The sequence below is a fragment of the Phyllobates terribilis genome, unplaced genomic scaffold (genome assembly GCF_046119375.1).
Source record: "Phyllobates terribilis strain yellow unplaced genomic scaffold, ASM4611937v1 Scaffold_4__5_contigs__length_816908805, whole genome shotgun sequence".
NCBI lineage: Eukaryota > Metazoa > Chordata > Amphibia > Anura > Dendrobatidae > Phyllobates > Phyllobates terribilis.
In genome coordinates this window covers 299,397,650-299,424,300 of record NW_027362764.1, presented here as the reverse complement: position 1 = coordinate 299,424,300, position 26,651 = coordinate 299,397,650, and the positions used below count along the sequence as shown (strand labels likewise).

The window sequence follows — 26,651 nt, the reverse complement described above, 5'->3', positions numbered from 1 at the left end:
TTTTATTGCAGGAGATCGTTGGCTTCAGCTGGAATGGGTGTGATGGTAAGTATGGTTTAATTTAGAACAATAAAGAATTGTGTCTTTATTTCAATTAAAGGACTTTATTCTGGGTGTTGTGTTTTTTTTAAATACTTTACTAGAAATTCATGGCGGTCATGTCTAATACTGGCGTGACCCCATGAATTTTGGGCTTGGGGCCAGCTGATAATACCAAGCTGGCCCTAACCCCTTTATTACCCAGTGAGCCACCGCACCAGGGCCCTGGATGAGTTGGGTACAGCGCCAGAAGATGGCGCTTCTATGAACGCGCCATTTTCCGGGGTGGCTGCGGACTGCAATTTGTAGCGGGGGGGGCCCAGAAAGCTTGGGCCTCCCTGCTCTGCAGATTCCAGCCCCCAGCTGCCTAGTTGTACCTGGCTGGACACAAAAATAGGGCGAAGCCCCACGTACTTTTTTTTTAATTATTTCATGAAATTCATGAAATAATTAAGAAAAAAAGGCCTTCCCTATATTGTTGTGTCCGGCCAGGTACAAATAGGCAGCTGGTGGTTGGGGGCAGCCCGTTCCTGCCTGCTGTACCTGGCTGGACACAAATATTGTGCGAAGCCCCACTTCAATTTTTTTTAATTATTTCATGAAATAATTAAGAAAAAAAGGGCTTCCCTATATTGTTGTGTCCGGCCAGGTACAAATAGGCAGCTGGTGGTTGGGGGCAGCCCGTTCCTGCCTGCTGTACCTGGCTGGACACAAATATTGTGCGAAGCCCCACTTCAATTTTTTTTAATTATTTCATGAAATTCATGAAATAATTAAGAAAAAAAGGGCTTCCCTATATTGTTGTGTCCGGCCAGGTACAAATAGGCAGCTGGTGGATGGGGGCAGCCCGTTCCTGCCTGCTGTACCTGGCTGGACACAAATATTGTGCGAAGCCCCACTTCAATTTTTTTTAATTATTTCATGAAATTCATGAAATAATTAAGAAAAAAAGGGCTTCCCTATATTGTTGTGTCCGGCCAGGTACAAATAGGCAGCTGGTGGTTGGGGGCAGCCCGTTCCTGCCTGCTGTACCTGGCTGGACACAAATATTGTGCGAAGCCCCACTTCAATTTTTTTTAATTATTTCATGAAATTCATGAAATAATTAAGAAAAAAAGGGCTTCCCTATATTGTTGTGTCCGGCCAGGTACAAATAGGAGCTGGTGGATGGGGGCAGCCCGTTCCTGCCTGCTGTACCTGGCTGGACACAAATATAGTGCGAAGCCCCACTTAAATTTTTTTAAATTATTTCAGGAAATTCATGAAATAATTTTAAAAAAATTGATGTGGGGCTTCGCACTATATTTGTGTCCAGCCAGGTACAGCAGGCAGGAACGGGCTGCCCCCAACCACCAGCTGCCTATTTGTACCTGGCCGGACACAACAATATAGGGAAGCCCTTTTTTCTTAATTATTTCATGAAATAATTTAAAGAAAATTGACGTGGGGCTTCGCCCTGTTTTTGTGTCCAGCCAGGTACAACTAGGCAGCTGGGGGCTGGAATCCGCAGCGCAGGGAGGCCCAAGCTTTCTGGGCCACCCCCGCTGCAAATTGCAGTCCGCAGCCACCCCGGAAAATGGCGCGTTCATAGAAGCGCCATCTTCTGGCGCTGTACCCAACTCATCCAGGGCCCTGGTGCGGTGGCTCACTGGGTAATAAAGGGGTTAGGGCCAGCTTGGCATTATCAGCTGGCCCTAAGCCCGAAATTCATGGGGTCACGCCAATATTAGACATGACCACCATGAATTTCTAGTAAAGTAATTAAAAAAAACACAAACACCCAGAATAAAGTCCTTTAATTGAAATAAAGACACAATTTTTTAATGTTCTAAATTAAACCATACTTACCATCACGCCCATTCCAGCTGAAGCCAACGATCTCCTGAAATAAAAGAAAAATAATAAAGCAACATCATCCTTACCTTTCCATGGTTCCCATGACAGCTTCAGCTCTGCTACATCGAGATGACAGGCTGGACCGCAGCAGAACGCTGCCATCCAGTCTGTCATCCCGCAGACACTGAGAAGCGCAGGCTTGCTTGCGCTCCACAGTGTCTCTCTGTGAGGGCATCCAGATGAGCCGAGTTAATGTCCAATGAACTCGGCTCACCTCATGCACGTCACTGACAGCGTGGGAAAATTCTCCTGCACTCAGCGCTTCAGCGTGGGAGAATTCTCACACTGAAGCGCTGAGTGCAGGAGAATTCTCCCACGCTGTCAGTGACGTGCAGGAGGTGAGCTGAGTTCATTGGACATGAGCTCACCTTATGCACGTCACTGACAGCGTGGGAAAATTCTCCTGCACTCAGCGCTTCAGCTTGAGAATTTTCCCACGCTGTCAGTGACGTGCATGAGGTGAGCCGAGTTCATTGGACATGAACTCGGCTCATCTGGATGTCGTCACAGAGAGACGCTGAGCAGCGCAAGCAAGCCTGCGCTTCTCAGTGTCTGCGGGATGAGAGGCTGGATGGCAGCGTTCTGCTGCGGTCCAGCCTGTCATCTCGATGTAGCAGAGCTGAAGCTGTCGTGGGAACCATGGAAAGGTAAGGATGAGGTTGCTTTATTATTTTTCTTTTATTGCAGGAGATCGTTGGCTTCAGCTGGAATGGGCGTGACGGTAAGTATGGTTTAATTTAGAACAATAAAGGACTGTGTCTTTATTTCAATTAAAGGACTTTATTCTGGGTGTTTGTGTTTTTTTTAACTTTGACTATGGGGTTAGTAATGGGGGTGTCTTATAGACGCCTCTCCATTACTAACCTGGGCTTGATGTCAGCTGGCATTATAAGCTGACATCAACCCTAACCCTATTACCCCCTGCCACCGCACCAGGGCAGCGTGGAAGAGCGAGGCTAAGTGCCAGAATTGGCGCATCCTATGAATGCGCCCTTTCTGGGGCGGCTGACGGCTGGTGTTTCTAGCCTGGGAGGGGGCCAATATTCATGGCTCCCTTCCTGGGCTATTAATATCAGCCCCCAGCTGTCTGCCTAGCCTTTGCTAGCTATTAAATTAGGGGGGACCCCACGTCATTTTTTTTGGGGGGTCCCCCATTTTAATAGCTAGTAAAGGCTATGTATTCAGCTGGGGGCTGATATTAGTAGCCTGGGAAGCTCCGTGGGTATTACCCCCTTCCCAGGCTTCAAACATCTGCCCCAGCTGTCTGCTTAACCTCCGCTAGAGCCTAAAATTAAGGGGAACCCCACGCCAATTTTTTTAATAATAAATCCTTTATTTTAATACTAAATGACAAGTACAGTAACCAACACTATCACTGTACTTCTTATATATGTGACTGACATGTTTCTATCTATCTAATCTATGTGTGAAGCTCTATTCTGTCTGTTATAAATTGTCGGGTACCGCTGCTGAATTGCCGGCCGGCTTTTTTAAAGAGACGGTGCATGAAAACACTATTATTTTTTTTGATAAATCCTTTACGCTAAATGACAAGTACAGTAAGCAGCACTTTCACTGTACTTCGTATATATGTGGCTGACATGTTTATATCTATCTAATCTATGTGTGAAGCTCTATTCTTTCGGTTCTAAATTGTCGGGTACAGGTGTATGCCGCTGCTGAATTGCCGGCTTTTCATGTTTCACTGTTGGCACTGTTCCCATCGATTTGGGCAATCACTGTAATGCCACAACCACCATGGCTGTGGCATTACAGTGAGTGGCAGACAATCCATGCAGGACACGCTTTTGGTGTACGAACAGTTATCGAACATAACCTCGAACAGCCGAATTTTTTGCAAATCGTTCGGGTTCGTCGAACAACTCGAACACCGCCCAAAACAGCTCGAATTTGAGATTGGCGAACAGTTCTAGTCGAACACCGCTCATCTCTAGCTATAACCGCGCATGTCAGAAAGGAATGAACGGACTTCCGCATCTGCGCATTAGTAACCGGATAAACCAGCGTCATCTTGGATAAGGGCATGTTGCCCAAAGAGAACGCGTCACTAGATGAGCGTCACTATCCCAAGCTCCGGGAAATAGCATTACATGCCGGTGTCATCTAGGACAAGGGCATAATGCCCAAACAAGACGTGTCACATGACCTCAAAAAGGGGCGTCACTCAGCTCAACCGAAGAGCAGTCATAGAAAGGTTATCCACCATTTAGAAAGAGGGAAACTCGCCCATCTGTTCATCAAAGGACAAATACGGAGAGCCATGTTTAAATTATGACACTAAGGATCACAATCCAATAAGTAGTGAAATAATACAGAAGCCTAAGTGGCATAGGAACGCTCCCCATTCGCTGGAGAAGCAACCCAGAGACCAAAAGGTGCAGGGGAGACATGAACCTAAAAGGAACATCTCTTAACCCTTTACCAAAGGAAGGCCGATGTATCGCTTATATACTATGTGTCATTAAATTGCCAAATCCAAGATAATAATATTTAGGGAAAAGATTCCGTATTCCTAATCCAACATCATGCATTATAAGCAAAAAAAATTTTTATCAACTAAGAAATATATAATAACAAAATACATATAAATAAATAGCCTCAAACCCAATCGAGCATCTCTGGAGAGACCTGAAAATGGCTGTCCACCAACGTTCACCATCCAACCTGACGGAACTGGAGAGGATCTGCAAGGAAGAATGGCAGAGGATCCCCAAATCCTGGTGTGAAAAACTTGTTGCATCATTCCCAAGAAGACTCATGGCTATACTAGCTCAAAGGGTGCTTCTACTCAATACTGAGCAAAGGGTCTGAATACTTAGGACCATGTGATATTTCAGTTTTTCTTTTTTAATAAATTTGCAAAAAATTCTACATTTCAGTTTTTTTCAGTCAAGATGAGGTGCAGAGTGTACTTTAATGAGAAAAAAATGAACTTTTTAAAGTTTACCAAATGGCTGCAATGAAACAAAGAGTGAAAAATTTAAAGGGGTCTGAATACTTTCCGTACCCACTGTATATATACAGAGAGAGAGATGTTGTGAATAGCAAACTAAAAAGACTTTATTTATGTATAAGAGAAAAGAACAAGACGCATTTATAAGCAAAGAATTAAATAGTAGTTTTGGAATCTTTACCTCACAGAACATGAGAGCCTGATACCAAACAGCTGGCAATATAAGTAAAAAAGCACAAACACAAAGCCCAATTAATCAAGACCGGTGTTGTTCATGCCAGTCTGGATGAGGGGCTGTGCTGGATTCAGACGCTGCTGATGCATGAGGAGGTGCACATGACCAGTCAGACACTGAAGTGTGATTTCTGCAGCTTGTCATGAATTTAATGAGCTGTGGCATTCAGCTCTCCCTCCCTCCTGTCCTGCCCCAGCTACAACCATTTTGTTGGGGCTGGATGAAATTGGCGTGAAAACACCAAAACTTGCAAAGTGTAGGCACAACTCCAATTTGTGTCTAAATTTTGTTACTTTTCAAAGCTTTTACCACATAATTGTGACGTGAAAGCTTTGAATCTGGACCATTGTGTGTCTATGTGCAAACTCAGCCAATTTAGAGGCATGGAAGCCAGAAATGTTGACCCTATTACATTTCAAGAAATCATTAATTTCCAAAGTAACAAAGCAGCAGTAAAAAATGCAATATGCCACATTATGGTGTTGTTCGAAGTCAAGACAAAAGATGAAACATGTTTTAGGATCTTTCCCATCATGAGTGGCCATGCTACGATTTAGGAATCATACAATTGATGGTAATATCTTATTATTTAATTGCAGTCCCACATTAAGTGAACAACAAAGCCATAAATCCTATTGCATTTTGGACAGGGTTATGGTAAACCAAGTTGGAATATATGTAATAATGTAGATATTCTTCCAATAGGAAACAGTGCTCACCAGTCAAAACTCTTCCATCTCCCTTACATTAAAGAAGCACTCCTCCCATAAAAGTTTTTATCTTCTTAATATTTTGCAGTTATCATATTATATAGCATTGTGTACTTACAATTGCTCATTTTGCCTTTCTACCCAGGTAATTCTTCTCTTTTCCATTAGGTCTATGACATCACGACTAAAAACTGACTAGCAGAATCCTTCTAAGCTCTATGTAGAAACAGAATCTATTTTTCCCCTGCAGGAGTCATCCTCCTCTTCAACTCTTAATTCCTAACTCACACTGAGCGGCGCCGCGATCACATGCGGGTGTCAGCTCTGTGTGAGAGCTGACACCCCGCAGCACCACCCACGATCGGTGCTAGCACCGATCGCGGGCATTTAACCCCTCTGAAGCCGCTGTCAGTAATGACACCGACACCGCAGGGCATTGCAGAGGGAGTGGGCTCCCTCTGTGATCCCATCAACACAACGCGATGTGATCGCGTTGCGTTGATGGTCTCCATGGTGAACCCCGGTCCCAAGATGGTCACAGGCTCCTTCAGGAAAGTGGCCTGTCAGCGCCTGCTCTGAGAGCAAACGCTGACACGCCTCCTTCCCGCCTGTCAGAGGCTGCTCTGATGCTCTGCAGTCCAGATGCATTGCAGAGCATCAGATCAGCGAACTGAACGTTTGATAATGATGTCCCACCCTGGGACAATGTAAAAAAGTAATAAAACATTTAATAAAAATTCTAAAAATATTTTATAAAAAAATCACAAAATAAAGAAAAAAAAAGAAAAAAATATTAATTTAATAAATATATTTATCTGTGCAAAAAAAAACAAAAAAACAATAAAATTACATATATTTGGTATCACTGCGTCCGTAACGACCCGACTTAGAAAACTGTTCCACTAGTAAACCCCTTCAGTGAGCACCGTAAAAAAAAAAGTAAAAAACAAGGCAAAAAACGATGCTTTATCATCATGCCGCCAAACAAAAAGTGGAATAAAACGCGATCAAAAAGATGCCTATAAATAAATATGGTACCACTGAAAACATCATCTTGTCCCGCAAAAAAACAAGCCGCCATACAGCTCCGTCAGAAAAATAAAAAAGTTACAGTTTTCAGAATAAAGCGATGCCAAAATAATTATTTTTTTCTATAAAATAGTTTTTAGTGTGTAAAAGCGCCAAAACATAAAAAAAGATATAAATGTGGTATCGCTGTAATCGCACCGATACGAAGAATAAATCTGCCTTATCAATTTTACCACACGCGGAATGGCATAAAAAAATCTCCAAAAAACAATTCCTGAATTGCTAGATTTTGTTCATTCTGCCTCCCAAAAAACGGAATAGAAAGTGATCAAAAAATGTCACAAATAAATAAGTCAACTCGTCACGCAAAAAACAAGCCCTTACATGACTCTGTCGGCCAAAATATAGAAAAATTATAGCTCTCAAAATATGGCGATGCAAAAACTTGTTTTCACAATAAAAAGCGTCTTTTAGTGTGTGACAGCAGTCAATCATAAAAACCCGATATAAATCTGGTATCGCTGTAATCGCACCGACCTGAAGAATAAAGTCGTCAAATCACTTATACTGCACGAGGAAAGGCGTAAAAAAATATATAAAACCAATTCTTCACATGCTGTTGATTGGTTCTTTGTGCCTCCCAAAGATCGCAGTAAGGCTCGGATCACATTTATCCGGCTCTCTGCGCTGAGCGCTTGCCCCGGAGTTTCCGTGTAAATCTCTGAAATATGTGATTCAGACGGGACCCCCGGTGAAAGATTCCATGTGATGAGGCAGATGGAGGTACCGTGGACGCCGTCTGGCCTATGATTCCACGGTGTCCATCTTTTTATTAGGCATGCATAAAAGTGCTGTCGGCCACAGTTCTGTGCACTTCTGAAAAGAAGGACGACGCTGAACAGAGTCCAGACTGAGTCCAGACTAACTCTGTTGCCTCATTATAGTGAATGGATCCCTTGGGGATTTCATCTAAATCACATCACTCGGAGATTTAGATGGAAATCCCGATATAAGTGCTCAGCGTAGAGCGCAGGAAAAACGTGATCCAAAATGTTATGTAAAATGTTCCCAATAAAAGTTTCAACTCCATTCACAAAAAAGCCCCCACTCAGGTCTGTCATCTGTTAACAACAATAAAGGGGATTCTACATTACTGGTAGCACAAAGGCTCTGGAAAAACTAAATGGCTCCTCGCCCTCCAAAAGAAATCCAGCGAATTCTGCACTCCCAAATCCAAATGTCCCACTCTATTCTACGCTTCAGTGTGTGTCTAAACCGCAGTTAATGTACACATGTTTGGCATTCCTGTAGCAATGAGAGCCTGCCTAATTTATGGGTGCATGTCTCCAGAAGAATGAGCTGGGCATAGTGTACTGGTCACTAAAACGTACTGGTCACTACAGCGTACTGGTCATTACAACGGCAGTTTGCAATCTTCACTTAGCAACATCCACTGCTGCTTGTTTGTGGAAAACACCGATGGAGTCAAAATCGTCACTACACCTGTAGATAAATTCATAAAGGGGTATAATTTCCAAAATGGGGTCACTTGAGGGGGATTCTGCTCTTCTAGCACATAGGGTCTCTGTATATGGAGTCCGCAAACTATTCTAGGAAAATCTGCACTCCAGGAGACAAAAAGTGCTCAGTCTCTCCCAAGTCTCACCATGTGGCTAAGCAGTACTGTGCAGCCACGTATGGGGTATTTCTACATTCAGCAGAAATTGTGGGACACATTTTGGTGCCATGTTTACCCATTTCCCAGTGAGAAAATGTAAAATCTGGGGTTAAAACAAATTTTTTGTGGTAAAAATGTAATTATTTTTTCTTCACTGCCCAATGGTATAAAATTATGTGACACACCTGTGGTGTCAATATGATCACTGCACCCCTAGATGAATTCATTGAAAGGTGTAGTTTGTAAAATGAGGTCACTTATGGGGGGGGTTCAGCTGATCTGGCACCTCAGGGGCTCTACCAATGTGACATGGCACCCTCAAACCAGTCCAATAAAATGTGAACTCCAATATGGTGCTTCTTCCCTTCTGAGCTTTGTACTATGCCTTAAAAATAGTCTTTTACCTCATACGCGGTATCTGCATACTCAAGAGAAATTGCACAACAAATTTTGGGGTCCATTTCTCCTGTTGCCCTTGTGAAAATGCAAAATTTTGTGCTAAAAAACATTCTTGCGGGAATTTTTTTATTTTTTATTTTCACAGCTCAATGTTGTAAACTTCTGTGAAGCACTCAGGGGTTCAAAGTGCTCACCACACTTCTAGATAAGTTCCCTGAGGTATCTAGCTTCCAAAATGGGGTCACTTGTGGGGGGTTTCCACTGTTTAGGCACATCAGGGGCTCTCCAAATGCAACATAGCGTCCACTAATTATTTCAGCAAATTTTATATTCAAAAAGTCAAATGGCACTCCTTTCCTTCCAAGCACTGCTGTACTCCCAAACAGTGTTTTTTTCCCCACATATGGGGTATCAGCTTACTCAGGAGAAATTGCAAAACAAATGGTATGGGGAAATTTCTCCTGTTACTCTTATGAAAATGCAAAATTGGGGGCTGAAAAACATTTTTGTGGGAAAAATGTGAAAATGTTATTTTTACGGCTCAATGTTATAAACTTCTGTGAAGCACCTGGGGGTTCAAGGTTCTCAACACACATCTAGATAAGTTCCCTTAGGGGTCTAGTTTCCAAAATGGTGTCACATGTGGGAGGTTTACACTGTTTAGGCATATAAGGGGCTCTCCAAATGCAGCATATCATCCGCTAATTATTCCAGCAAATTTTACATTCAAAAAGTCAAATGGCGCTATTTTAGTTCCAAGCCCTTCTGTGCGCCCAAAGAGTAGTCTTCCTCCACATATTGGGTATCTGCGTATTCAGGAGAAATTGCACAACAAATTGTATAGTGCAATTTTTCCTGTTACCCTAGTGAAAACGCAAAATTTGGGGCTAAAAAAACATTTTTGTGGTGTGGAAAAATTTGATTTCTTTATTTTCACGGCTAAACATTATAAGGGTATGTGCCCACGTAGCGTTTTTCAAGCGTATATGCTGCGGAATTTCGGCAGCGTAAACGCTTGTGAAACGCTATGTAATCCGCCCCCCATGGTCCCCAAGGGGATTCCGCAAGTTTAATGCCCATGCTGCAGATTTTTCTGCAGCGTTTATGATGCGGGGAAAAAACCGCAGCATGTCAATTAATTTTGCGCTTCCGCAAGCGGAATTGCCTTTGCAATGCAAGAAAAAATGCAAGGCAATTCCGCATGTGGAAATCGCGCGATAAACGCACGATAAATGCGTGCGGAATTCCGCATGCGTTTATCCGGGAGAGGACATGCAGAAATGAAGCAGAAATTTTCTGCTTCATTTCTGCAGCGTGGGCACATAGCCTGAACTTCTGTGAAGCACCTAGGGGTTCAAAGTGCTCACCACTCATCTAGATAAGTTCCCTGAGGGGTCTAGTTTCCAAAATGGTGTCACTTGTGGGGGGTTTCCACTGTTTAGGCACATCAGCGGCCCTCCAAACAAGACATGGCGTCCGTTAATTATGTCAGCAAATTTTACATTCAAAAAGTCAAATGACGCTCATTCCCTTCCGAACCCTGCCGCACGCCCAAACAGTGTTTTTTCCCCACATATTGGGTACTGGTGTGTTCAAGAGAAACTGCACAACAAATTTTTGTCCATTTTCTCCAGTTAATCTTGTGAAAGTAAAAAAAAAATGGGTCTAAAGGAACATTTAAAAAAAAAAAAAAAAAAGTTAAATGTTCATTGTTTTCTTCCACATTCTAAAAATTCCTGTGAAGCACCTGAAGGGTTAATAAAGTTCTTGAATGTGATTTTGAGCACCTTGAGGGGTGCAGTTTTTAGAATGGTGTAACTTTCGGGTATTTTCTGTCATATTGACCCCTCAAAGTCACTTCAAATGTGATGTGGTCCCTAAAAAAATGGTTTTGTAAATTTTGTTGGAAAAATTAAAAATCGCTGGTCAACTTTTAACCCTTATAACTTCCTAACGAAAAAAAATTTTGGTTCCAAAATTGTGCTGATGTAAAGTAGACATGTGGGAAATGTTATATATCAACTATTTTGCGTGACATATCTCTCTGATTTAAGGACATAATGATTAAAATTTTGAAATTTGCAAAATTTTCGCCAAATTTCCAATTTTTTCACAAATAAACACAAGTAATATTGAAGAAATTTTACCACTATCATGAAGTACAATATGTCATGAAAAAACAGTCTCAGAATCGCCGGGATCTGTTGAAGTGTTCCAGAGTTATTACTTCATAAAGTGACAGTGGTCAGAATTCAAAAAACTGGCCTGGTCAGGAAGGTGAAAACAGGCTTTGGGGTGAAGTAATTACCCCATCCATGTATTGTTATGTTATGAGTAGTGTTGAGCGAGTATGTTCTGTCCGAGTATGCTTGGGCCGAGCTCCGAGTATTTACAGCTGCTCGGTGATACGGTTGAATCGCTCCCGTGTGCATGATTTGCAACTGTTTGGCAGCTTTATTACATGTGAGGAATGTGTAAGAAATAGACATTCCTCCCATGTAATAAAGCTGTCAAACAAAGAAAAAGGAATTAATCCGATCTGTAAACGGCGTAATGAGAAAAAAATTCAAACGCCAGAATTAGGTTTTTTTTGGTCGCCGCAACAGTGCAATAAAATGCAATAACGGGCGATCAAAACATCAGATCTACCCCAAAATGGTATCAATAAAAACGTCAGCTCAGCTTGCAAAAAATAAGCCCTCACCCAGCCCCAGATCATGAAAAATGGAGATGCTACAGGTCTTGAAAAATGGCGACTTTTTTTTTTAGCAAACTTTGGATTTTTTTTTCACCACTTAAATAAAAAAGAACCTATACATGTTTGGTGTCTATGAACTCATAATGACCTGGAGAATAATAATGACAGGTCAGTTTTAGCATTCAGTGAACGTGGTAAAAAAAAAAAACAACAACTGTGGTATTGCATTTTGTTTGCAATTTCACCACATTTGGAATTTTTTTCTCGTCTTCCAGTACACGATATGGTAAAACCAGTGATGTCGTTCAAAAATACAAGTTGTCATGCAAAAATAAGCTCTCATCTTTTAGATAACCATTTAAATAAGAACAAACATTGCTCGTATATAAGGCCAACTTAATACCTTTGAAGCAATAACTAGTTGCAGAACAGGTTGAAACATATTGTTCAACATCATGGTGATCTAAGTGTTGTACAGGAGAAGAGCAGATTCAGATGCATAATTGAGATGCTAAAATATGGCTATATAACATCACAGCTCTAGATGGAGCTAAGACACACACAGTAGAGCAATAAAAAATAATAAATCAATAAAAAATGTAGAAATCCAAAAATATCAACAAAGACAAAGGAGACAATTTATCGAGACTAGCGTTCCGGACATCTTGCTACACCAGTCTTCCTGGAGTACATGGAGCCGAATTAATTAAGATGCATACAACACTTAATGAATGTGACTGGCGTGCGCGGCACCAGAAATGCTAGTCAGACACTGGAGCAGCATTTCTGTTGTACAAAATGTTGCCATTGTCGATGAATTGGTCGGCCATGTTCAAGTTCTATTCTGCTCTGATTCCTCCCCAGCTCCACCCAAATCGGCGGAGCTCATTCAAACTGGCATGAAAAATCCAAAAGTCGCACAAATTTTGTGACTTTTCAGAGCTTTGATCCATCAACCATATAACGTATCTCAAATGGTATGAACACTTTAGACAATAATAATGTGTGACATGCTACCAACCTACCGTACATCTCTCACAGTAAGAGGATTAATATCTAATATCTATTAATAATATTAATAATACAATAATATTAATATCTAAAATGATAAATAACTTACCTCTTAAGGAATCCACTGGAATAAGTATGTGAGTTGAAAGTTCTTCTAAAGAGTGAATTTGCTTTATGTTAAAGCTAGATGGAGAGGGTTTCTTGGAATGCCTATACACATTAACACAGAAGGGGAATCAATTACTAATGAGATTTATCTTTCACGCATCTCTTATATTCTATTTCACTCATTTGAAGGATTTTATTGTTAACATTTTTTTCAATGACCATAGGCTTGTGGTGGGGAAAAATATTACAATTTGATTTAATCACTGTTCGCAGGTATAACAATGCCTCTTTGCCTCTGACTCAGTCCATTGTTGACAGCCTGCAGCAGTGATCTCATGACCACAGTGCACATAAGTGCTGCAGCCGATCAACTTTATAAAAGTTAACTTAGTTTAGCCTACAGAGCAGTACAAGTAAAAACAATATAGAAAACATGATCACACAAGCTTAAATCACATTTTCTTTGGCCTATTTGTTTTTTGAGACGTTTTCAAGTCAATATCTATATTGAAAAAAAAAAGACTTGAAAATGTAGCAGTTTTCACTCTTGATAATAAGCTGCCATTTTTTCTGTAGAGATTACTTTTTAACAGTGATCTCAGGCATGATAGAATACAAAGAATCACACACTTCCCAATGATTAGAGATCAGTGGATGGATTTGGGGGACTCCGGTCCAGCATTCAGGTCAGTGGTACTAATCAAAAGCGATGCTGGAATGTAAGAGATTTGCAGGCCTCCCACCTAGACATTGGATACCACTAACCTGGACGCTAGACCATGTCCTGCAAATTGATCCACTCATCACTAGTGATGGTGACAGCTCCCCTCCTTGCACAAGTTTCCAATGCACAGGTCATCAAGCATGCCTAGAAAACTCTCCCTTAGAGGTCAATAACATCTCCAGACTATTGTTTTCAGTGGTTTCTGTGGCTGATATAAAGCATATCTCTGAATACATTCCCTTATAATACATTCCCTTTAAAACACTTGGAGCATAAATAGATGAAACTTCTTAAACATATTTGTATTTGCTACTCCAGAGCACTATAGAAAGAACTGAAAGACGTTAAAAATATGCAGTAAAACAATTCTATCAGAGGTATTCTTGTACCACTTTTAATTCAGTGCATGTAACTAGTTTTCCTTGAGTAAATGTATTTTTGGTGTCCATGTAATTTCTGTGTTAAGGATTATATCACCACTAAATCCTTAAAGTGTTTGTCCTAAGTTATCTGCTCAGGATCGCACTGCTCCTCAGCCAAGCCTCAGTTTGGCCATTGGCACTGATGATGACAGGGATCAGGAGCTAACAAGTTCCTCCAGTGATCCAGCTTCAGTGCAGTGCTTTCAAACTCTATAGGAAAATACTTGTAAGCACTGTCTGTGTTCAGCCAAAAATGTTATATTACAGCAGTGACCAGAGTCCTAGGCAATGAGCTATAAACAATAAAATTACAAGTTTTAATTATAGGGAGAATGAAGGGAAGTTTTAATAAATAGTAAAATATAAAAGTGCCAAAGAAGATGGGAATAACCCTTTAAAGGCTATATTTCTGGCAACAATCTGTGTTCTCTAAACAAAAATATCTGCTGTCATTGCCAGGAGGAAACTTTGAAGCATTACATGGTGTCCAATTGTGGTCTGCCTGAGTTTCTCTATTCTGACAGTAGACCACCCCCAAAAAGGCATATGAGAATGGCTTGTGTTCATAAGGTAACCTCACAGAAACTCACCTACAGTGGTGGCCAAAAGTATTGGCACCCCTGCAATGCTGTCAGATAATACTCAGTTTCTTCCTGAAAATGATTGCAATCACAAATTCTTTGGTATTATTATCTTCATTTAATTTGTCTTCAATGAAAAAACACAAAAAGAATTGTCCTAAAGCCAAATTGGATATAATTCCACACCAAACCTAAAAAAGGGGGTGGACAAAAGTATTGGCACTGTTTGAAAAATGTGATGCTTGTGATGCTTCTCTAATTCGTGTAATTAACAGCACCTGTAACTTACCTGTGGCACCTAACAGGTGTTGGCAATAACTAAACCACACTTGCAGCCAGTTAACATGGATTAAAGCTGACTCAACCTCTGTCCTGTGTCCTTGTGTGTACCACATTGAGCATGGAGAAAAGAAAGAAGACCAAAGAACTGTCTGAGGATTTGAGAAACCAAATTGTGAGGAAGCATGAGCAATCTCAAGGCTACAAGTCCATCTCCAAAGACCTGAATGTTCCTGTGTCTTCCGTGCGCAGTGTCATCAAGAAGTTTAAAGCCCATGGCACTGTGGCTAACCTCCCTAGATGTGGACGGAAAAGAAAAATTGACGAGAGATTTCAACGCAAGATTGTGCGGATGGTGGATAAAGAACCTCGACTAACATCCAAACAAGTTCAACCTGCCCTGCAGTCCAAGGGTACAACAGTGTCAATCCGTACTATCCGTCGGCGTCTGAATGAAAAGGGACTGTATGGTAGGATACCCAGGAAGACCCCACTTCTTACCCCGAGACATAAAAAAGCCAGGCTAGAGTTTGCCAAAACTTACCTGAGAAAGCCTAAAACGTTTTGGAAGAATGTTCTCTGGTCAGATGAGACAAAAGTAGAGCTTTTTGGAAAAAAGCATCAACATAGAGTGTACAGGAAAAAAAAAGAGGCATTCAAAGAAAAGAACACGGTCCCTACAGTCAAACATAGCGGAGGTTCCCTGATGTTTTGGGGTTGCTTTGCTGCCTCTGGCACTGGACTGCTTGACCGTGTGCATGGCATTATGAAGTCTGAAGACTACCAACAAATTTTTCAGCATAATGTAGGGCCCAGTGTGAGAAAGCTGGGTCTCCTTCAGAGGTCATGGGTCTTCCAGCAGGACAGTGACCCAAAACACACTTCCAAAAGCACTATAAAATGGTTTGAGAGAAAGCACTGGAGACTTCTAAGATGGCCAGCAATGAGTCCAGACCTGAATCCCATAGAACACCTGTGGAGAGATCTCAAAATGGCAGTTTGGAGAAGGCACCCTTCAAATATCAGGGACCTGGAGCAGTTTGCCAAAGAAGAATGGTCTACAATTCCAGCAGAGCATTGTAAGAAACTCATTGATGGTTACCGGAAGCGGTTGTTCGCAGTTATTTTGGCTAAAGGTTGTGCAACCAAGTATTAGGCTGAGGGTGCCAATACTTTTGTCTGGCCCATTTTTGGAGTTTTGTGTGAAATGATCAATGATTTGATTTTTGCTTCATTCTCTTTTGTGTTTTTTCCTTGCAAGCAAATTAAATGAAGATAATAATACCAAAGAATTTGTGATTGCAATCATTTTCAGGAAGAAACTGAGTATTATCTGACAGAATTGCAGGGGTGCCAATACTTTTGGCCAACACTGTAAATTAAAAGAACAAGGATCTTATGCAACACCATATGCACATTTGTTAGCAATGCCCATCCAATATTTTATAGTACTCTGTAGAAGTAAACATAGATACTTATTATTTTTTCAATACACAGTTAAAAGTAATATAACCACTATTTTTCATCAGCCAGTAAGAAAAGAGAATAAGCTGAACTGTCAGTCACTTTGGGTTATTGGGGGTCTATGGATACACTTGATGTATGTGTTGGGAGTTTTTCCAGTACATATGACAAACAGACAATACAAAATGCAGTGTGAAATCAGCCTTCCATAACAGCTGTAAAACTGTCATCGCTGGTGGTACAGTGATAACTCATTTGAAAAAGTATTTACATACCTAGTTAAAAGCAGTATAGGAAAAGTCCTAGTCTTAGGCTTAGTAAAACGAATAGATATCTTCAGCGCTGATTGTTTGTTCTTAGGAATCATATTAAACTGGTGGAAATTTATTTTGTCCCGAAATAAAATATACTGTGTTTTATTATAATTTTCATTCTGTAAAATAATAAATATGTTCATGCTGATAAAATACATATGGCAATAGGAATTTATATAATAAAATGTATTTTCATTTTTGCATGTCAATGATTTCACTATTGCAAATACTGGTATCATCATTACTAAATATTGGCATCACATTTATCTAGAACTATAAACCAGTCATCCCCAACCTTTTTTACTTTGAGAGACACATTCAGTTCTAAGAATCAGTTGAGAGCCACATCCAAAGCGCCCTCCTTCCCCCAATGTAGTGTCATCAGTGTCCCCCATTATCCAATGGGCCAAAGCTTCCCCACAGAAAGCACATTGTGCTATATAGGCAGTATACCGTATTTTGCGGATTATAAGACGCAACTGACTATAAGACAAACACCAAATTTTAGGGAGGAAAATAGGAAAAAAAATATTTTAAATAAAATGGTGGTGCGTCTTATAATCTGTTTTAATGGTAGCTTACCAGGGAGGGAGTCGGCAGCGGTGGAGCAGGGTCAAAGGAGGCAGGGTCTCTGCTTTAGGAGGCCAGCAGTGGCAAGAGTGTGATGATGCTGTGGTGTCTGGGCGCTCATTAGAGGTCAGCGCCAGTGAGCGTAGTCCCCTTTCCCATTTAGTTCCCTGCAGTGGGCTTCAGGAAAATGGTCGCCGGAGGTGGAGCATACGCAGATTGAGATCTCAGGAACTGAGATCTCGTCTTCTGAGATCTCGTCTTCCGAGATCTCAATATATGACCCCGTGCCACCGCCGCCAACCCCCGGTAAGTGCACTTCAGATTATAAAATGTACCCCATTTTCCTCCCAAATTTGGAGGAAAAAAGTGCGTCATATAATCCGAGGTCTAAGGGGTAAAGTTTTTCCTTGTGGAGAGTGACATACTGGCTCTGGCATGTCAAGGTAAGGAGGCTTATTCGTGGTGCAATGCTCCTCTGGGAAAAGTAATATGCAAGTTGCCTCGTCAGAGAAAAAGAGGACTTGAACTCTATAGCGCCACCTATTGGAAGCAGCAATCCTACAAGTCACTATCAACCCTTTTAACAAATCGTGCAATATGACTTAGGATAAAAGCCAAATCAGATTCTTAATTTGCAGATATGGTGTTTCGGGCTGTTGGCCCTCATCAGTGCAAAGTATGAGAACTGATTTAGCTAGATGAGAGGTGCTGGACTGAGGTCTAAGGGGTAATGTTTTTCTTTGTGAAGAGTGACATACCGACTCTGGCATGTCAAGAGGAGTCCCAGAGGAGCACTGCATGGCGAATAAGCCTCCTTACCTTGACATGCCAGAGCCGGTATGTCACTCTCCACAAGGAGAAACGTTACACCTTAGACCTCAGTCCAGAGCCTCTTATCTAGCCAAATCAGTTCTCATACTTTGCACTGACGAGGGCCAACAGCCCGAAACACCGTGTCTGCAAATTGAGATTCTGATTTGGCTTTATCCTAAGCCATATTGCATGACTCGTTAAAGGGTTGATTTTGACTTGTAGGATTGCTGCTTCCAATAGGTGGCGCTATAGAGTTCAAGTCCTCTTTTTCTCTGAAGAGGCAATTTGCATATAATCCGAAAAACACGGTACTTACAGTCAGAGATTCCCACTTTACCCCTATTTGCAATTCTCGCATGAAGCACTCCCACCAAACTACTGCATATAGCTTCAACACCCCTCTAACTACCAGTATCATACTTTGTTCAGCTTACCATATTTATTCCCCTGATCGCTAGTATATGCACATCCAGAACTGCTATTCTGTTAGGGGCAACTTTCAAAAGTTACAATCTGGAGACTTTCTCTTTATAGCTGTTGGCTAGACCTTGTGCTAATGCAACAAGCTGGCAGACAGCTACGAGCCACATAATAATAGGCCCACGAGTCATATGTGGTACCAGAGCCACAGGTTGGGGGCCTATGCTTTAAACACTATTTTTAAAACTTCACATCATTAGCACATTTTTGCAAAACTGAAGTTCAATTATAGGTTAAGACGAGAAATATTTTACCTGATTTTTGTTATCAATTTCCATGGTGACTGGTGTTACAATATCTCGATCACTCAGCTTATTTCTAGTAGAGCAGTCAAAAAGACTAAGGCTCGTAAAATCACCATTAACCTAAGTGAGTGTAAACAGTAACAGCTATTAATTCCATTTGCAACCATTCTCAATATGTAATAAAGTGCAGTGATGAAAGTACTCTGCATGCTAAAATGTCTGTTTCATATAATTATTTTCAAACATGTTGGATTTAGGCAGTGTAGAGTGGTATGCCTTCATGATAGGCTAGTTTCATACATCAAAAAATGGATTGGCCACGGGTTTCTGAACCCAAACTCAACAATCTCCTATATACCTAAGAGGCAGGGGAGCTTGCAAAATATGGATATGTGAAAATGGCACTGTGTGGAGCTGGCCTTGGACTAAAGACTTTTGGATCAATGCACAATGAGTGGGATCAATGCACAATGAGTGGAATCCATGGCTCTACGGTATGCAGACTTTTTCCAGCAAGGAGCACCGGTTATGTTGATCTTATTGCTGTGTTTTATTAGAGATTTACTTGCTCATCATTTTGAGGTGCACAAATCTCTCCTGAAAAGTGTTCAGCCTTCGGAATCAATGTTTCCATTCAGTGACAGTAAGCAGAGGAAGACATGCAAGCTGGATCTCATGTATACATGAGGTCTACATTAGCATTTCTGTCCTGCATCAGGTGGGGTCATGTGTGCCTATGTTTCTCTCTGCTGGGGGCCTCCCCAATACACAACCCTGCAAACAGGCTGGAGACTGGCTTCTGAAATATTCTTTATCGTTTGAGCTAAATGTAGCAAATTTTTAAGGGGAAGGGTATGAACACTTCTGCCCATCCAGAGGGCTGATAGCAGGAGAGGGAGAACAATAAGCCACATATTGAGTTGAGTTGATGCGATGAAGTCTAGGGGCAAGGATCTGTTACTGAGGTCTTGGTGCCCATTTATGGATGGCCTATGGAGACCGGAGATTGGTTGCCAGATGGAGCTTGACATGCGTGCTATGGTCATGATGTTTATCGTCTGGATGTGAGGAACTATCTTAAGGACTAAAAGAGGAATGATTTCTCCAGCACTGATATCAGGTATATAACTTTGCATTGATTATTTATCTCTTATAAAAAGAGTTTGACTGGCATACACACGATAACCCCAGGGGTCATTCATGTGAACCATTGGGTTAGGACCTTATGGCAAGAACCTATTGATCCTTATTAGATTCAAATATGTAGAAGATAAACCTGGGCAGCTAATAATAATGTATCCCTTCTTCTTCTATTCTAGACTATTTATAAGGCACCTTGTGCCTGATCTTTGTGCATATTTATGTTTCTGATTATTAGATAATTGTATTAGACTAGTTAAAGGAAACCTTTCATATGGAAAAAAAGCTATAGAGTAAGTCTGCAGGTAAATAGCCGTAACATTTTGCCTAGTGGCCTTATTAGAGTAACAGCTAATGACCGAAAATGAACTTATATCCTCCCTGTAGCCACTTGTTTTGAATCAAAGAGGTAGTGCAGGGAGCAGTTAAGGTCACCCCTCACTATACAGTGAGTGCTGTTGTAATCACTCCTTGGTACATTTAATGTGACAGCCTGCTCTACATGCAAATGTCTCATGCACATGCTGCAGTGCAAGGTGCAAATCAAACAGTGAGTGATATCAGCACGCTAACTGCGCAGTGATCGGTGACTGTAACCGCTCCCTGCACAGCCCCATGACTGAAAGTGAGTGCTTCCTGTGAAGATATATGTTTTCTCCCTGTAGCCGCTGTTCCAGTAAAGCAAACAGGCATGGTATTAGTTCTATTTACCTGCAGATTAACTATGCCTGCAGGTTAAATAGCATTTTTTGGATATGAGAAGTTCCATTACAATAGTATTTAACAGTTTGCATATAGCATTAATCTACATAAAAGGTTAAGTAGCAGCCTGATTTATAATGTACTGATTATAAAACCAGTGCAGCTCCCCTCCTGTGATACATTGTTTCTGAAACTACCATTCATTTCTAGTGAAGTTACAGAAACAGTGTAACTCAGCCGCACTTGGCTGTTTTCATAACTCATGTTAATGAAGTTTAGTCTTTAGGCTGCGTGCCCACTATGCGTTTTTCAAGCGTTTTTGCCGCGGAATTTCTGCAGCGAAAACGCTTAAAAAAACGCTTGGTAATACGTGCCCCATGGTCCCCAATGATAATCCGCATGTGCTGTGCACATGCTGCGGAAATTTCCGCTGCGGATTATCATTGCGGAAAAATAGGCAGCATGTCCATTAATTTTGCAGACACGCAGCATAATCACCGCCGTTTACTTGCATTCGACATCCGCATCACTGCATCTGCACAAGCGGATATCACAATGTGCGGATGGTACCCAGGTCTGGTGGAGAGGAGACTCTCATCCAGACCTGGGTACCATAGAAACTGTAAAAAAAAGAATTTAAAATAAAAAATAAAGATTATACTTACCTTCCGATGTCCATGCAAAAACGCTTGACAAACGCTTCTACCTGGTGGGAAAAACGCATGTAAAAACCTCATGCGTTTTTCCTGCCAGGGAGAAGCGGAAAAAATATGCAGCATTTCTGCATCGTGGGCACATAGCCTAAAGCTCGTTTTGTCATCTAACATGTAAGAATGATACAGAATTAACCCTACAATGTTTGAACAGAGCTTGCATTGGTGATTTGCATCCTGGGAAGTATAGTCTTTACAAGTGCTCTCTATAGTAATGGAATGTAGTAAATGCTATATCTAGCACATTAAAGAATACCAGCTTAACTGTTAAGGCTCTATATCATGTATATATGTATACGTATATATGTACAGTTAGGTCCATATATATTTGGACAGAGACAACATTTTTCTAATTTTGGTTCTAGACATTACCACAATGAATTTTAACCCCTTTACGACCAAGGGCGTATTAGTACTTATCTGTGCCCTGGGCCTTATGGACCTCATACGTATTAGTACGCCCTGGCGATTTCGCCCGCACACAGGCTGTGCGGGCGCGATCGCCGCCGGGTGTCAGCTGATTGTCACAGCTGACACCCGGTGCTATGTGCAGGGAGCGGTCCTGCACCGATCCCAGCACAATAACCCCTGCAATGCAGTCGATCGCAGCATTGCGGTGGCAAGGGGAGGTGATCGCCGATACTCACCTCCTCTTCCGGCCTCCAGCGATGTCTGCCGCGGCTTCCAGGATGTTGCATTGACGACCCGATGTCGTCATGACAACATCCGGGTCACCAGACAGCAGGAAGATTATTTGGACATGCGCAGTGCATCTCCAAACAATCTTCTCCCTGTCCAGCGCTGACAGCCTGCATGGCACAGGGATGGTGCTGCATTCCTGTGCCACGCAGGCGATCAGAGAAAAAAAAAGTGAAAGTCCCATAGTGGGACAAAGTAATAAAGTATAAAAACTATCAGAAAGTGAAAAAAAAAAATAGAAAATAAAATAAATATTAAAAAAAAATAAAAAATATAATCCACCAAAAATAAAAATATAATGTACCCATCAATAAATATTATTCTAAAAAAAACAAAAAACAAAATAATAAAAGTACACATATTTGGTATCGCCGCGTCCGGAACAACCTGACCTATAAAACTGTCCCACTAGTTAACCCCTTCAGTGAACACGGTAAAAAAAAAAAAAAAAAAAAACGAAGCAAAAAACAATGCTTTATCACCATACCGCCAAACAAAAAATTGAATAACACGCGATCAAAAAGACAAATATAAATAAAAATGGTACAGCTGAAAACGTCATCTCGTCCCGCAAAAAACAAGCTGCCATACAGCTCCATAAGCCGAAAAATAAAAAAGTTATAGCTCTCAGAATAAAGCTATGCTAAAAAATATTTTTTTCTATAAAATTGCTTTTATTATGTAAAAGTGCAAAACATAGAAAACCGATATAAATGTGGTACCGCTGTAAACGTACTGACCCGAAGAATAAAGCTGCCTTATCAATTTTACCACACGCGGAACAGAATAAAAAAAACAAAAAAAACAATTCCTGAATTGTTGGTTTTTGTTTATTCTGCCTCCCAAAAATCGGAATAGAAAGCGATCAAAAAATGTCACGTGCCTGAAAATGGCACCAATAACAACATCAACTCATTCCGCAAAAAACGAGCCGTCACATGACTGTCTGCCAAAATCTGGAAAAATTATAGCTCTCAAAATATGGCGATGAAAAAACTAGATTTTACAAAAAATGCATCTTTTAGTATGTGACAGCTGTCAGTCTTAAAAACCCCATATGATTCTGGTATTGCTGTAATCACACCGACCCGAAGAATAAAGTTGTCTAATCACTTATACCGCATGAGGAACGGCGTAAAAAATAAACTCTCAGGTTAGGGTTGGGCTAGGGTTAGGGCTGGGTTTGGGGTTAGGGTTGTGATGGGGTTGGGATTTTTTTCAAAAGTAAGAAAAAAAGATGACGATATGGCGACTAGTGTTGAGCGCAAGTGCTCGCTACTTGAGTTTGCATCGGGTGCTCTGGTATGCATTGAGTATCGTGGGTATTTGAGTGACATGCTCGAGTCTCCGCCCCATATGCTTCGCGGCCAAAAAAACTTTGCGGGGATTGCCTGCCATGCACGAGCGATCCCCGCATGTTTTCTTTTGGGTGTCTAATAACCGTGAAACATGCGGAGCAGGGACTCGAGCATGTCACTCGAGCACACGCTGTACATGGTGCATACCTGAGTACCCGATGCAAACTCAAGCACTTGCGCTCAAGACTAGTGACAACTTATTCAATATGATGACCTAATGTTATCAAATTCTGTGTCGTACCTCTGGGTTCAAAATGTTCACTATACACCTTAATAAAATCCTTGAGGGGTATAGTTTCCAAAATGGGGTCACTTGTGGGGGAGCTCCACTGTTTGGGCACACAGGGGCTCTCCAAACGCAACATGGTGTCCGCTAACAATTTGAGCCGACAATTTGTTAGCGGATACCATGTTGCATTTGAAGAGTCCCTGTGTGCCCAAACATTGGAGCTCCCCCACAAGTGACCCCATTTTGGAAACTCGACCCCCCAAGGCACCTATCTAGATGCATAGTGAGCACTTGGAACCCACAGGTGCTTCACAAATTGATTCGTAAAAATGAAAAAGTATTTTTTTTTTCACTTTTTACGAATCAATTTGTAAAGCACCTGGGGGTTCCAAGTGCTCGCTATGCATCTAGATAGGTGCCTTGGGGGGTCTAGTTTCCAAAATGGGGTCACTTGTGGGGGAGCTCCAATGTTTGGGCACACAAGGACTCTCCAAACGCAACATGGTGTCCGCTAACAATTTGAGCCGACAAATTTGTTAGCGGATACCATGTTGCATTTGAAGAGTCCCTGTGTGCCCAAACATTGGAGCTCCCCCACAAGTGACCCCACTTTGGAAACTAGACCCCCCAAGGCACCTATCTAGATGCATAGTGAACACTTGGAACCCCCAGGTGCTTCACAAATTGATTCATAAAAATGGAAAAGTGTTTTTTTTTCACTTTTTCATTTTTACAAATCAATTTGTGAAGCACCTGGGGATTCCAAGTGCTCACTATGCATCTAGATAGGTGCCTTGGGGGGCCTAGTTTCCAACATGGGGTCACTTGTGGGGGAGCTCCAATGTTTGGGCACACAGGGGCTCTCCAAACGCAACATGGTGTCCGCTAACAATTTGAGCCGACAATTTGTTGCATTTGAAGAGTCCCTGTGTGCCCAAACATTGGAGCTCCCCCACAAGTGACCCCACTTTGGAAACTAGACCCCCCAAGGCACCTATCTAGATGCAGAGTGAGCACTTGGAACCCCCAGGTGCTTCACAAATTGATTCATAAAAATGAAAAAGTGTTTTTTTTTTCACTTTTTCATTTTTACGAATCAATTTGTGAAGCACCTGGGGGTTCCAAGTGCTCACAATGCATCTAGATAGGTGCCTTTGGGGGTCTAGTTTCCAAAATGGGGTCACTTGTGGGGGAGCTCCAATGTTTGGGCACATCAGGGGCTCTCCAAACGCAACATGGCGTCCGCTAATTATTCAAGCAAATTTTACAATCAAAAAGTCAAATGGCGCTCCTTCCCTTCCGAGCCCTGCCGTGCGCCCAAACAGTGTTTTTTCCCCACATATGGGGTATCTGCGTGCCCAGGGGAAATTGCACAACAAATTTTGGGGTCCATTTTTTCTTGTTACCCCTGTGAAAATAAAAAAATTGAGTCTAAATTAACATTTTTGTGAAAAAAGTTAAATGTTCATTTTTTTCCTCCACATTCCAAAAATTCCTGTGAAGCACCTGAAGGGTTAATAAAGTTCTTGAATGTGGTTTTGAGCACCTTGAGGGGTGCAGTTTTTAGAATGGTGTCACTTTTGGGTATTTTCAGTCATAAAGACCTCTCAAAGTGACTTCAAATGTGATGTGGTCCCTAAAAAAATGGTTTTGTAAATTTTGTTGGAAAAATGAGAAATCGCTGGTCAACTTTTAACCCTTATAGCTCCCTAACCAAAAAAAAATTTGGTTCCAAAATTGTGCTGATGTAAAGTAGACATGTGGGAAATGTTATTTATTAACTCTTTTGTGTGACATATCTCTCTGATTTAAGGGCATAAAAATTCAAACTTTGAAAATTGCTAATTTTCACCAAATTTCTGTTTTTTTCACAAATAAACGCAAGTGATATCGAAGAAATTTTACCAAAATCATGAAGTACAATATGTCAAGAAAAAACAATCTCAGAATCAGGGGGATCTGTTGAAGCGTTCCAAAGTAATTACCTCATAAAGTGACAGTGGTCAGAATTGTAAAAATTGGCCTGGTCATTAACGTGCAAACCACCCTCGGGGGTAAAGGGGTTAAACAAAACAATTCAGATGCAGTTGAAGTTCAGACTTTCAGCTTTCATTTGAGGGTATCCACATTAAAATTGGATGAAGGGTTTAGGAGTTTCAGCTCCTTAACATGTGCCACCCTGTTTTTAAAGGAACCAAAAGTAATTGGACAATTGACTCCAAGGCTATTTCATGGACAGGTGTGGGCAATCCCTTCGTTATGTCATTCTCAATTAAGCAGATAAAAGGCCTGGAGTTGATTTGAGGTGTGGTGCTTGCATTTGGAAGGTTTTGCTGTGAAGTAAACATGCGGTCAAAGGAGCTCTCCATGCTGGTGAAACAAGCCATCCTTAAGCTGCAAAAACAGAAAAAACCCATCTGAGAAATTGCTACAATATTAGGAGTGGCAAAATCTACAGTTTGGTACATCCTGAGAAAGAAAGAAAGCACTGATGAACTCATCAATGCAAAAAGACCTCGGCGCCCACAGAAGACAACAGTGGTGGATGATCGCAGAATAATTTCCATGGTGAAGAGAAACCCCTTCACAACAGCCAACCAAGTGAACAACACTCTCCAGGAGGTAGGCGTATCAATATCCAAATCTATCATAAAGAGAAGACTGCATGAAAGTAAATACAGAGGGTTCACTGCACGGTGCAAGCCACTCATAAGCATCAAGAATAAAAAGGCTAGACTGGACTTTGCTAAAAAAACATCTAAAAAAGCCAGCACAGTTCTGGAAGAACATTCTTTGGACAGATGAAACCAACATCAACCTCTATCAGAATGATGGAAAGAGAAAAGTATGGCGAAGGCGTGGTACAGCTCATGATCCAAAGCATACCACATCATCAGTAAAACACGGCGGAGGCAGTGTGATGGCTTGGGCATGCATGGCTGCCAGTGACACTGGGTCACTAGTGTTTATTGATGATGTGACACAGGACAGAAGCAGCCGAATGAATTCTGATGTATTCAGAGCCATACTGTGTACTCAGATCCAGCCAAATGCAGCCAAGCTGATTGGTTGTCGTTTCATACTACAGATGGACAATGACCCAAAACAGAAAGCCAAAGCAACCCAGGAGTTTATTAAAGC

The 26,651-nt window shown here is 41.4% G+C and overlaps 1 protein-coding gene across 1 annotated transcript in view; it reads right to left on the bottom strand.

Moving 5' to 3' along the window:
- The window catches only part of PKD1L1 (polycystin 1 like 1, transient receptor potential channel interacting), an 808,959-nt gene that overhangs the window by 394,363 nt on the left and 387,945 nt on the right, over positions 1 to 26,651 (bottom strand). Inside the window, exons 36-38 of the mRNA XM_073676922.1 lie at positions 18,679 to 18,789; positions 16,523 to 16,680; positions 12,779 to 12,879 (exon numbers count right to left, since the gene is read on the bottom strand). Coding sequence (XP_073533023.1) covers positions 12,779 to 12,879; positions 16,523 to 16,680; positions 18,679 to 18,789 — 370 coding nt within the window. The remainder of the gene's footprint in view (positions 1 to 12,778; positions 12,880 to 16,522; positions 16,681 to 18,678; positions 18,790 to 26,651) is intronic.